Source organism: Rhodamnia argentea, chromosome 7, assembly GCF_020921035.1.
Source record: "Rhodamnia argentea isolate NSW1041297 chromosome 7, ASM2092103v1, whole genome shotgun sequence".
NCBI lineage: Eukaryota > Viridiplantae > Streptophyta > Magnoliopsida > Myrtales > Myrtaceae > Rhodamnia > Rhodamnia argentea.
In genome coordinates, this window is record NC_063156.1 from 10452620 (window position 1) to 10465758 (window position 13139).

At 42.8% G+C, this 13139-nt stretch overlaps 2 protein-coding genes and 1 non-coding gene across 5 annotated transcripts; 2 read left to right on the top strand and 1 right to left on the bottom strand.

The window, feature by feature from the left end:
* The first annotated feature begins 1534 nt into the window (after nt 1-1534).
* Nucleotides 1535-1757, top strand: LOC115737857. The gene has a single exon (XR_004015067.1). It is a non-coding gene; the product is annotated as a small nucleolar RNA U3 (small nucleolar RNA).
* A 2147-nt stretch (nt 1758-3904) lies between these two features.
* LOC115737791 (nuclear intron maturase 3, mitochondrial) lies at nt 3905-7829 on the bottom strand. 3 transcript variants are annotated; one of them, XM_048282428.1, is made up of 5 exons: nt 5346-7829; nt 4607-4770; nt 4228-4347; nt 4069-4114; nt 3905-3937 (listed from the first exon to the last, which is right to left on the bottom strand). In XM_048282428.1, the coding sequence occupies exon 1, from the start codon at nt 7740-7742 to the stop codon at nt 5427-5429; it is 2316 nt and encodes a 771-aa protein (XP_048138385.1). In that variant the 5' UTR covers nt 7743-7829; the 3' UTR covers nt 3905-3937; nt 4069-4114; nt 4228-4347; nt 4607-4770; nt 5346-5426. The 3 variants fall into 3 exon arrangements, with proteins under 3 accessions (XP_048138385.1, XP_030526001.1, XP_030526000.1); XM_030670141.2 differs by having other exon boundaries at nt 3905-4114; XM_030670140.2 differs by having other exon boundaries at nt 3905-4114; nt 4228-4532.
* Nucleotides 7830-8946: 1117 nt separating this feature from the next.
* LOC115737813 (BRASSINOSTEROID INSENSITIVE 1-associated receptor kinase 1-like) lies at nt 8947-10590 on the top strand. Its single transcript, XM_030670166.2, has one exon. It carries the CDS (start codon nt 9011-9013, stop codon nt 10430-10432), a length of 1422 nt encoding a protein of 473 aa, XP_030526026.1. The 5' UTR covers nt 8947-9010; the 3' UTR covers nt 10433-10590.
* The last annotated feature ends 2549 nt before the right edge of the window (nt 10591-13139 follow it).

The window sequence follows — 13139 nt, forward strand, 5'->3', positions numbered from 1 at the left end:
GTCCGATGCCTTGTACATGTCGGGAATTGATTTAAAGGGTCAATGAATTGGATGGTCTTTGGATCCCTCATTGCTCATTAAGTTTTAAAACCAACCTTCATTCAGCCGACACTGCATATAAGTGCATTGGAATGATGGGTCAGCATACAACTTTTGTCAAAAGAAGTACATGTACTCTCTTTCGGCCATCCCAAGAAGAACGTGTTGCAATATGCGCTTTCTCTTCCTAAAAACTGGCTCGCGCAAGCAATGTTCCAGGACACTACTACATTCATCAATGGAAGCTCAAGAAGAGCCCAACACGCAATGTAGTACATGGCAACAATGCATGAATCTTGGAATAAAACAATTTTCTCTGTTTTCCTTTTGGGTCTGAATTAGGGCACAATTCATTGACAGAGGATCTCTTTCACTGGGCTTGCATTTGGGCGTATCATGGAGTCCATCTCTAACATTCAAACCTTTTTTTGGGGTTTTGATTCTGGCCTTTGGGTCATTTGGACTATGGTGGAGCTCGTTTTCTCCATCCAAGCTCCATCTTGTACATTATCGCTCGGTTATGGATCATTGGTACACATATTTTTCAAAACAAGCAAAAGTAATATCTCCTCCCACACGTTCGGATTCAAATAGTGCGAAATGGTCATGGTCAACAGTTCGAAAATTTCCATTGCTTCAGAAGGATTAGACCAAATTTAGCGTTTTAAACAAATATCGGAGTTGACGTGGTTATTATGCTAATTTGGTTTAGCTTATTGATGCCACGGATATTTTCGTTCAATTTTAATTGTTCTACCATGCATATATGTCCTAATTTGATTTGAGAGTTATGCTTTCAAATCAAACCTGAACACTAAAATATTTACGCTGGCATTTTATATTCGGCTCAAATTTTCGTTGTTTACAACTACGTCTAAGAAATTCACATTGAAAAGAAAAAAATCATGCTAATGAAGATTATAATTTAAAATAGTTCCTTTTTTTTTTTATCATTTTAAAGTATAAACCTAGTAAGAGATAAAATCTTAATCTACTTTCTCTATCCATATTCTAACGTTTAAGCTCAATGTAGATAGAATTTATTTTTGTAATCATGAAAGGAAAAGAAAATAATGAAAAACAAGGATATTTATCGAATTGATCGATTTTTAAATAGATATGCATAATTGCTAATTTGACGTTGAGCACTGAAATATTTGGGAATAAATTCATATTTGGCTCATAGCTTTTCTCCCTTATCGGCAAGTTGAAAAGTAACCGAAAAATAGAAATGGAATTTTTCTAAGCAAAAAAAAAAAAAAGACAAAAAAAAAAGAGAGGAGGAAATGACACGTGTCCTCATACAATTCTCTCTCTCTCTCTCAAGTGGGCTTTGAGAACAGTGTTGGACTTGGGCTCGTAAAAGACAGGTTCATTGGGCTGTAAACAGAAAAGCATCCTTCACTTTGACGTTCACGCTCTGTCGGACGTCCCACATCGGCAGTTGGGTTGAAAGATAGTCGGTATTTAATGGAGGGAGTGAGGGACAGAAGCCACGACCTTACTTGAACAGGATCTGTTCTATAGGCTCGTACCTCTGTATCCTTGATTACTAAGGAGACAGGAACTAAAGTCTGGTGGATGAATCGTGGCCGTGTGATCAGAGCGTGATTAATGGCTTTGCTGGGTCCTTTGCTTGGATCCATCAAGAGCTGTAGAGGATCGTTCTCAGTTGGGCGCGTTCCGGCTGGGATGGTCACACGGCTATCTGACAGACTTCCCTATTTTTTGTTTTTTCTCATCATTCTTGAATCACGGAGCTCATAAAATCATCTGGGACTCAGTGAAAAGGTTATCTCGACTCATGACTGTTAACCTGAGTTCCATTCCAGGTACAGAAGGAAAAGAAAACTCTGTCATGGGTTTTGCATCTCTTGGACAAAAATCTCGCAGGCTTTACGTAGCTTCGACGGGTATTTGCATTAGGCTGTCCCTTTACAATGTTTACATCGTCAACTCATCAGTACATTTGCGCCGACATTTGAATTCAGGATCAGCATTCGGAGGATGTGTAGCTTCTGTGTTCTCTCATCAGTTAAAGATTTACATATCATGAACTGCAAGTCGAAACCGGCAATTCAGTGAGAGAAAACCTTAATGGGTGGAGGTGGATATGCTAAAGGTCTATTGAAAGGCCGGCTAGCTGATGGATCCCCAGTGGCGGTTTAGAAGATGCAAGCCGTGCAAGCCTCCTGCTTCGTCTGTGCGTCAGTTTAGAGCAGAATTGCTAGTCCCAGAGAAAACCATTCGACAGAATCTGCTCCAAATGATCGGCTCTTGCAAGGAAAGCACAATTGCAGGAACTTGTGAAAATGAACACAAAACAGCAAAGAGTACTTCCTTGTATGTATCCATTTCTTGGCTTAGCTCTGGCTCATTGCTAATGGAAGCACCGGCCGCGCAGACAACAGGTTGGATTTGCTGCCCCTTCTCAAGTGGCCAAACTCGGATGCCCATCAAACTAGGTGTAGCAAGGGGGTTTCTGCAGTTTTTTCTTCTGCAATACCTCAACGTGACATGAGCCGTGAGATCTTTCATTCACTTTTTATTTTTCCACCAAGAATGTTTTATAAAACTCCGAGCTATTTTTCCGCAAGACCTCCCCTACAATATCGTCACCGCAGTAGAATTTAACCACCGAAAAAATAAATGCAATAGCCAAATAATAATGAATAATATCAGTCAACCATAAATGGATAAGCTCACACTAACCTGTCAATTTGGAGTCCAATTAGGGATTTTCCTTGAGTAGACAAGAGACTTGGCAAACTAAAACATCTTAGTATGAAACAAGTAGCTAGAAAATTAAAATTGGAATTGGCGCAATTCGCAGAATTAAAAGCCTTTGCACAGTTCGGTTTTCTCTTTATCATACTTGTTTCTTTTTGTTTTTCACAAAAAATTTATATTGGATATGTTTAGATACTTTTTCAGATGACTAGCCTCTTTTTGGGGTTTCATACTTTGGGGCTTTTAAGTTCATAATGATGTCATGCTTGCCTTTGATTAGTTTAAGTAAAATTTGTAATATGAATACCTTTACGCTCTTCAGTTTTCTGTTAAGGTCTATCCCGTAGAGGTACTCAATTTCATCCGAGAAAAGCCATCTTTTTCTCAACAATGTCTTTATCATTTGATCCTTCAATGAGAATTGTGATATTCGGATAATCCATCGTGACATAAAGCCTTCAAATATTTTGTTGGACAAGGAATTCGAGGCTCTCATTGCGGACTTTAGTCTGTCAAAATTCATCAAATGTGAAGTTGAAAATGTGACGAGTATATCGAAGAGAAGGCCTGTTTGGTTCCGTACAGTTTTGAACATTCTCACTGTACTTATTATATATTTGGTACTGAGCATACATTTTTGAAGGTGATGCTCTGTGAAGACTAATGCTTCTGCTTGTGAGCTGTTGCTTTTACGGTTCGTATCTGGCTATATTCATAATGATCTTTCTCTCATTATGAGAAAGAACGCTTCATCATTTGACTGGGTGGATGGAAGAACTTGTGGAAGATAAATAGTTGGATCTGCTGATGGACACAAGTATGAAGGGAGGGTGATTCCAGTGAGAACTGGTTCTCTTACGCACCAAATTTTACCCTAAGAAATGATCCGATATGTCAGAGGTAGTCCAAATTTTTTAACGGAACAGCGTGGACGAAAGATAGGCGAGGAAGAAAAGAGGATGTGGCTCTGATCAGACTGGACACCGACCCTAATTTCAATGGCATCGTCTCTGAGTTGTCATCTCATCTCGCTCCAGAAGTGTTTTCTCGGCCAAGATGATCCTTTTAGGACATTTTCCTCATTTTCTACATTCACTACGGGTTGCAGAGTAAGCAGAGAGGGCTGACATCAGGGTTGAGCAACTCATAAACGAGCTGTATCATGCGTCTGTGTTCCTCGGCAAACACAACCAATAAATCAGAGACAGTCAAATTCCTGCTAGCTGCAGCAGTAAATGAAATGTATCATCCGCCATAGGCAATGTTCAATAACAAAATTAGCTTTGGAGGGATTACCACCTCAGGAAACAGTTACGGTTGACCTTGAACAGCAAATCATCAGGATCTAGGTTGCAAAACACAAATCAAAGGTGGTAAGCAAGAGATGTTCTAAAGTAAACTGGCAAAGAAAAAAAGATAAAAAAAAAAAAAGAAAATCAGGACCAAGAGTGCACATACTCGGTTTCGATGATGTTCTGAGCAACATATGTCACTCAGTTCTGGGTGCAGTCTGGCTAATGCTTCTCTCTTCTTTGCAGCATGGTAATGATGATCCTCAATGTCGAGTTTCATGAATATCTGCACTAGTTCTTCGCATGAATTATGACGAATCCCCTGTGCCTATAATCATCCCCATGTGAGTTTGCCACTCACTCACTCGGGTTGATCATTATGGTTTTCGTCTAGTTCAGTATATCTAAGATGTCAGGTCAGTTTGAGGTAGGCCACATCTTAAGAATTATTTTCAGCTAGTATTAAAAAATCTGCAGCGAGAAATGACGGCGTTAATACATAAGACCGTCAAAATTCAAGACCAAAGGCATATCCAGTACGTTACCTGACAGTCTAAGGTGAGAGGTGCATATCCCATCATTGGGAAGAGTCATCTTGGCATTGCAAATGGTGACACAGGAAGGGCGTTCTCGCCATTTGGCCTACTGGCACTGGATGGGGTGGGACTAGGGAGTAGGGACGTTTACATCTAGGCTTGCAGGTATCAACCTGCACATGAGCGCACACAAAACTTTAAAAGAAAGGCAAGAAGGCACACAAGTCATTTGTAAATGTTGCAGTTCTTGCAGACATTATAGCTAAAACTAACAAACTAGTTTGAGCAATATAATCACCATTAAGGGTAAGATGCTTGAGGTTAAAATTGAGTTCTACGGCTGGACTCAGTCCATCACATCACTCGTCTCCATAGGATTAAACATGCCATATAGTTCAGATTTTCCAACAGCTAGGAAACTGTGCCTGCATTATTCTGATTTAGTGGAATAACCAACGTAAGTGTAGAATTAAAAGTAGAAACCATTTTTGCTGGTCTATTCAATCTGGCACGTTTATAAGGGAACAACGAAGTCAATGGCCAATAAAAAGTAAGGATCCAGCTATAAAAACAAGCACATGATCTGGTGGCTAGAATGCTTACAACACCTAGACTATATTGCATATTAATGCATATCGAACACAATTGAGGCAACCCCACTCGGCAAGAATAAGCAGATCATTTAGAGAGAAAAAATAGACATCTAAGCAAACCCAAATGAGAGCTGATGCTTAGGTGGGGCACTTACCCATACACAGTGTTCACCCCAATTCAGAAGGTCTCAATTCACCATGATACCACTGATGAACGGCCAATCCTATCAAACCGATCATAGATTATCCACGTCCACAAATGAACTAACATCAATGTTTTGAAGCGTGATTTTTCCCATGTACAAATCATCTGTATGGGCAGGACAGACGGGAAGGCATTTGCGATTCAAGCTCTCGTGAATTGCACCCATCCCCGAGATCCACTTCTCCTCGTTCAATGGGTTTACATTTAATCGGTTTTGGAGTAATCGGATCCGATAAAAAACTACATCGGTACGGTCACAGAAATGAGCAATACAGGAATGAAGTGGCCCGCAATCGAAAGCCAATCTAATCAGCGCCAAAGTTAGAACCCCATCAACAGGCTTTGGATCTGAAAGGTTTCTATCTCCCATCATCTTAACCTCTCTTTCTGTTGGAAAGTACAAAATTTCATTTTCACATGCATCTAAGACTTTTAAATCCTTGGAGTAATGCTTAATTGCTTCAAGTTTGGTCGAATCATGCTTCTCTGCTAAAGTTAAAATGCAAGAGAACCTCATGTGATAAGTTACAACTGTTTTTACCATCTTGAAGTTGTGGCAGCAACAGAAATAGTTGAGCCATTTCTTCCCTACACCTGCATACCATTTGACGATATCAGCATCATCTAGAGCAATGAGTAGCTTGATCGGTCTAGGACGACCCATGTTGTTTGTAAATCCAGCCATTTTAACTGCCTTTCGAACAAGTTCAATGGGTGCATCAACTCTAATACACAATCTTGTCAAATCATGAACTGTCATCTCCGCATACTTCTGTTCTCTGTCCTCTTCTTCTCTCCTTTCTTCTTCCCTCAATGCCTTAATAGCTTTGACAGGAGACAAGTGCTTATCTACTTGCTTTTGGAACTTGTCATAAGCAAAGACAAGTTCCTGCGGCAATTGGTCTCTTATGCGTGGTAAAGAAAGAAAATTTCCAGCAGAGAGCACCCGATGCCAATTATACTGCTCCTCCAGAGATCCTAAGAAGTCTTGCACCACTTCATCGGCCCATGTTCTGAAAATCTCATTGACCTCATTCTCAATTTGAATATCAAATTTGAACCCATCTGACCGTTTTAACTTCTTGAAAACATGACTCAAAATCTTCAATCCCAGTTTCTTCCTATTCCTCTCCCTAGCATTTTTCATTTCTAAAGCTTTCACTTCCTTCTGTCTCAGGTACTTCTTCCTAGCCCTAATGGCTTTTTCTGACAATGGGGGATGCAAAACAGAAGGCGGGACTGCCTGAAGTTCCATACCTAAGAACTCAATCTTTTCCATCGTCGGGCTGTGAATTGCAGTTCTCACTCTATCTACCTTCAATTCCAACTTCTCTTCTATATACTTCACGACGTTATTCTTCAAATCCAGAGTAAAGATTTTTGACCCTGACGTTATAAACAGCATCTCGTCCAAATACCTAACTGCGTACACCTTCACGGGCTTGTAAAACACATTCGATGTCGAATCTGAAACATTCTCATTAGACTCGAACTTAAGATTCTCTTTATTCGATCGAAGCCTTAAATCCTGAATTTCCTTGTCAAGTCCGTTGAAGTACACGTTAATCAAAATTGCACACAAGCCGCTCTCCTGCGGAAACCCTCTCCCCAAATAACACCCGCCCAATTCGATGATCACGGCTTCGCACTCAAACAGCCTCCTTATCAAATCGATGAAAAAAGAATCGTCGATTTTCTCTTCAATGAACTTACACAATTTGCTCACATGAACACAATCAAACTTCTTTCTGTCGAATTTCACAGTGAACCACCAACTGGGATTCTGCACCGAGGTCTTCAAGTACCGAACAGCCGTGTGGCGCCCCACGCCGACCCGTCCGCCGTAAGCGAAAGTCGCAAACCTCTCATCATATATGACCTCCAGAACCATCCTAAGGGCCTCGATCAAGACCTTCAGTTTCAAGCTGGGCAGGACCAGGGACTCACCTTTCTTTCTCGAGGGCACCATGGTGACGAGGCAAGCCGCGACATCGAACCGGCCCTCGGCGATCTCGCGGCCCATTTCGGAGAGCGAGAAGCGCCTCGACACCAACTCGAGGAGAGAAGAAGGCGGAGGCAAGGGAGCCGCGTCGGGATGGCTCGGGGCAGCGAGGTTCCAGCAGGCGGCGAGGAGGACGGAGGGAGAAGCCACGACGTGGGGGACGAGGCCGGAGAACTTGCCATTCTTGGCGTACCGGCTGAGAACGAGGGTCTTGAGCTGAGGCGGCGTGAGCGGCTCTGTGGGGTCCGGGGGCGGGGACGAAGTGGAGTTGAGCCTGTGGGTGGGGCGGCGGATCAGTGGGAGTCGGACATTGGAGGAGGCAACTCTTCGAAAGCTCAGATGCATTTGAATGGCGAAATGCGAGAGGGAGGAGACGGGAGAAATCCTCCACTTCCAGGAGATTTTCGGAGTTCACTCGGATTGGCGAGTTGCTTCTGAAGTTATGGCCCTCACGGGTAAATTAACTCCATTTGTCATGTTTATTGAAAAGTTGAAATATTTTATAGGGCAAAATCCAAATGAGAACGCGAAGCGGTGGCCTTATTATTTCAAAGAAGGACTTGATCGAATTCATTTTCATTTTTTGAACTTGTTTTCCTTTTTTTTACTTTTTCTATTTTTCTTTTCTTTTTCCTTTTCCCTCTACCGGCCCTCCGTCGGCTGCCGGGCGAGGGCCGACACCTTTATTTTCTTCAACCCCAACCTCATCTATCTTCTGTAACCCTTCGACTCCGATTGCTGAGGTTGCGCGACCTCGCCATTGCCTCACCTTGCGCCGCGCATCGTTCGCTGCCCTCACCTGGGTTGCGTCGACCGTCGAGGGGCTAGATTTTGGTCGCCTTGAGGTCGAGCGACCTCGGCGGCCATTGTCCGGTGTGGCCCGGCCAATCTCAGGGACCGCTGCGCCTAAAAAGAAAAAAATCTCAGGTAACCACATGATAGCCAACGTGAGAGAGTTAGGGTTTTGATGAATTGAGGCTTTCGGATTGAGGATTTGCAGAGAAACTGTGGAGGGAGAGAGGTGCTACAAATGGTGATGGAAGGAGGGCGGGCGAGGTCACCCTCACCTCACCCATGCTTGAGGTGGTCGGTTCGGCCGAACCGCCGGTTCCGATTCAACGAAAAGGTGGAATCGGTGGTTCCGGGCCGGCTCCGGTTCCGGTTTTACGAAAAGGTGGAATCGGCGGTTTCGGGCCGGCTCCGGTTCCGGTTTGGAACCGTCGGTTCCCAAGCCCAACGGCTCTTTCCCCCGTGCCTCCCCCTTCTTTTTTTTTTTTAAACGGGTCGGAACCGGCCCGGAACCGCCGGTTCCGGGCGGGTTCCGAGTCTCTGGGCCCATTTGGCCATGTCTACATCGGGCCATCAAATTAAAGAGAGAACTGTCTTTTTTGTCGGAAACTTGATGTTTGACTTTGTTACAACACGGAGAGAGAAAATTCCAGGGATGCTTCCGGGGCTAATGAGTTCAGCAGGTGCCTTCCGGGATGCTACCAAGAAACAGCCCAGTTGACGTGAAACTGGGGGCATGGGCTCCCTTTAAAATCAAATCCTTCACCCTTTCAGAGCATGAACCATACAAACACATATCAGCAAATTACTGTTGCATCAGAAAGATGGTTTTCAAATTTACCACCATTGGTCTCACCGAGGATGCCGATGTTTCCTCTCTGTTTTCGCCGCCTACTCCTCCGCCGTCCACTGTTTGCCTTCCACTCAGCAAGACCTTCACCAGAGCGATGGCGGTCGCGGGCAGAGCCGCTGAAAGCGCTTCTTTTGGGTTCACTGCCCCTGCCGTCGAGGTTTGTTGTTGGAGGCCGAAGAAATCCTCCTCCTCCGACGACTCAGACTCAGATCTCCAATTGCTTCGGCCACAGGTACAGCTTCGCAAATTTACTTACGACGAACTGCAAGTCGCGACTGGCAATTTCAGCGAAGAGAATGTTCTGGGCCATGGCGGGTTTGGTAAGGTCTACAGAGGAATTTTACTTGATGGATCCCTGGCGGCAATAAAAAGATGTGCCCTATTCTCCGGCGAAGCTGAAGTGCAGAAACTTGCTGAAGTACAGGTCGGGAGTATGGCCAGGCACCGGAATCTGATCCAAATACTCGGCTTCTGTGATTCGATGGAACCGCAAAGACCTGTCAAGAAAAGAAAGGCAAGAACAGAACCGGTAGAGTGGCTGCTGGTATATCAATTGGCGGCCAACGGAAGTGTGGCTTCCTATTTGAGGGAGTGCACTGCATGGCAACCCGCTCTCGATTGGCCTACCCGGATGCACATTGCCGTAGGAGTAGCGAGAGGGCTCTCGTATCTTCACGAGGATTGCACTCTTCAGATCATTCACCTCGATATAAAGCCTTCAAACATTTTGTTGGATGAGAACTTCGAACCTCTCATTGGGGACTTTGGCTTGGCAAAATTCATGAATCACAAAGATTGGAACCAGGAGATCCAGAAGCCAAAAAGCGCCGGGGCATCACACCAGATGGCTGCGACGGAAGCAGTGAACAACCTTCAGATGGCCTTTTCCAGAGCAGAGTTATATCGTACCGATAAACTATGTGGTACGTATTGTTATATGCCTCCGGCGTACTTGATGCATGGAGAATTCTCGGCAAAGAATGATGTCTATGCATTCGGGATGGTGCTCCTTGAGCTCGTCTCTGGCTTGCCGATTTTCAATTTGTTGCAGCAAATCAATGATCTTAAGCGGTTGAAAGATATCCTGGAACAAAATGAGTTGGGATGTCTGATCGATCCCAACTTGAGAAGAGACTACGATGAGAATGAGGCTAAGAAATTAGTCAAACTGGCTCTCTTCTGCATCCAATCTTCACCAACAAAACGACCCATGATGTCGGAGGCGGTCCAAATTCTCAAAGGAAGCTGCTTAGATGAAAGATGGGAGAGTGAAAAGGAGGAGATAGTAGTTGATATCTGGCAAACTTGTTCGCAAACTTGTTCACAATCTTGCAGCACCCTCACTGGCATCGCATCTCATATTGATCCAGAGGAGCTATCAGGACCGAGATGATGTCTTTGTCCTGCAAGCGAACAGCCTTAGCATTGTAAATTTATGTTAGTCATGTACTGGTCGAGAAACTCGGGCTTCAGTTTTCTCTTGATTTTCTCAATGTGTTGTTGTCATCGCTGTCATTGATCGAGAATTTAAAACATCATCAGACATTTCAACGACCGCGAACCACTTGGTATCATTTCTTCTTGCCCAAAAACACAGACAAAAGTTACATGCAGAGATGCTGAAACAGCTAAAATAGGAGCTATCATGATTCAAAGAGTTGGATGTCATGTTCAGCCCATAACTGATAGGGCGTCAATTTTTCGATTCCATCACCTCTCGATCATCCATAGCCATCAATCCATCATTTGGAAGGAACCAACAATTTGGCCCGCCGATTGTTTGGATTTCGATCAAATTACGTAAATGGAAAAATTGAAGGTTAAAGTCAAATAGCTAAATACAAACACCTGGAAATTGGGACATTGCCTGTGGGACAAATGAATTTGATCTTGTACTCTTCGCATTACATGGACTTTAATATCTCAGCAATCTCTTCCCCTTTCTTTCCCTTTCCCCTCTTTCAAAGAAGCTTCAGGGAAGCAATCCCAGGTCAAGCTTAGTCCAAGTCAATTATCTGAAAAGGAAACTCCACAGCTTCTTGCAACTGGAGAGGTGAAAACGGAGTCTCGAGAAACTTTCACATACCAAACACGGATACTTCCGTACCTCCAGATTCTCCAGCTCAGGATAATCCGAAGAGCCGACAGTTGTCGTCCAATCTGATCTCATCGAGGAGCGCCTATCTTTAAGGACCTCTCTGCTTCAACTGAATGGCCGCTGCTGTTCGGAGAAGGATTGATTTCTAGTCTGTCCCTTCGTTAGTGGCAGAGCTGTCGACAACGCCGATCTGTTGGACCTTGGAGACTGGCTGCCGAGGACACGAGTCGCGCTCAGAGTGGCTAGGGGGCTCGCTCACTTGGGGAGCAAAGTGAGGCATTCAAAGCATATTGCTGGTACGCGCTGGCAAAGAATTTGTGGCAACCCTGGGAACTTTTGGCTCGTTCCGGAGATTATCCTCAAATTCCTCTTCATGAGAAGGGCGATGTTCACGGTATGGAGTCATGCTCCTCCAGCTCCCCGCCGGTGCAGAGCTGTCCTTTCAGCTAGAGTTGGTTACGCTTGATGGGATGAATGTTAGCTGTGATTAATTACTTTATGCAACGATCCAAGATAATCATATTTAGATACGCGAATAACAGATTCATAAAATAGAAGAATTGAGGCACCTTGTTTCGAATCCATCGTTCTTGATGCGGAATTGCGATCATCTAATGCTCAAGAGCTTCTTCTTTATGACCCTCTTTATCACCGGTTTCAATGAGACACCCTTTACGTATCACCAGTTTCAATGAGATGACCCCTCACGTATCGCTTCTAACGACTCTTTATGTGAGATTATGTGGATATTGGGGTTTAGAGGAGGGACTTGAGCTTTATTTATAGAGATTGTAACATATCTCCTCATTATATACAAGGTTTATCTCGGCTCGTCTTGTCCAGCTCCATATTAAACTAAATAGGAAACTATATATCTCTTCTTTATTAGACCAATTAATATTTACAATAACAATTAATAAAGCCCATATAATAATATATTCTAACATTCTCTCACTTGGGTTATATTAATTGAAATTGTACTGTATATGCGCATCTTTATATTGAGCAAGAGATAATTCCTAATAGTCAATTCGATTCCATAAAGTCTCAAGCATCGAATCATGGTAGTAACTGTATAAAAAAAAAAAAAAAACAGATCCATTCATGGTCACAAATGCTTTTTAACTTTATTGATATGGATTTAATATGATAGTGTGGCAAACGAATAACATATCAAATAATAGAGAAACCTTATATGTTATCTTTCTTGTCGGTCACCATCCTCTTACTTTAAGTGTCACGAAACCTGATGTGCCACTAGAGAATATCCTCATAGTTTCAATGAACCCACATATATCCGACATTTATAGTTAACTATATTTTATGTGTAACAAGACATATGCATATGGCAAAAAATAAATGCCCCAACCATTACTCAAGGTTTACACAATACCTTGAGATTTTCAACGGATATGTATTTAATACAAAAATAACACATTCATAAACATTTCATTGAATGTAAAAGAGTTAATACATATCAAAACCGTTACTAAAAGTAACATGATACAAATGTAAACTTTATTAGAGCAAACACTAAAGACCTCTCACTAAACATTTTCATTTCACGATGCTTCTAAGCCCATGTTAATGACATATCATTCAAATACACAAGGACGTAGACCTTTAGTCAGTGGATTAGCAATAATAACATTTGTAGAAATATGCTATACTACAACGTCATCATTATGTACGGATTCCTTTATGGTAAAAAAAATTGACCTCCATATGCTTAGACCCATTGAGACATCTGTTGTTGTAAATGAACAACACTGCAGAGTTATTATCACAATGCAACTATGTAGGTTTGTTGACAAAATCAAAGACGGTCAACTCCCTAATGAGATTACGGAGCCAAATAGGCTGAGTAGTAGCCGAAAAACATGCTATAAAATCCACTTGCATGGTAGAGGATGATACGATTTTCTGTTTTTCACTTTTTATGATACTGTACACCTGCTAGCATAAAGATGTACCCTATTGTTGACTTTTTGTCATCTTGACA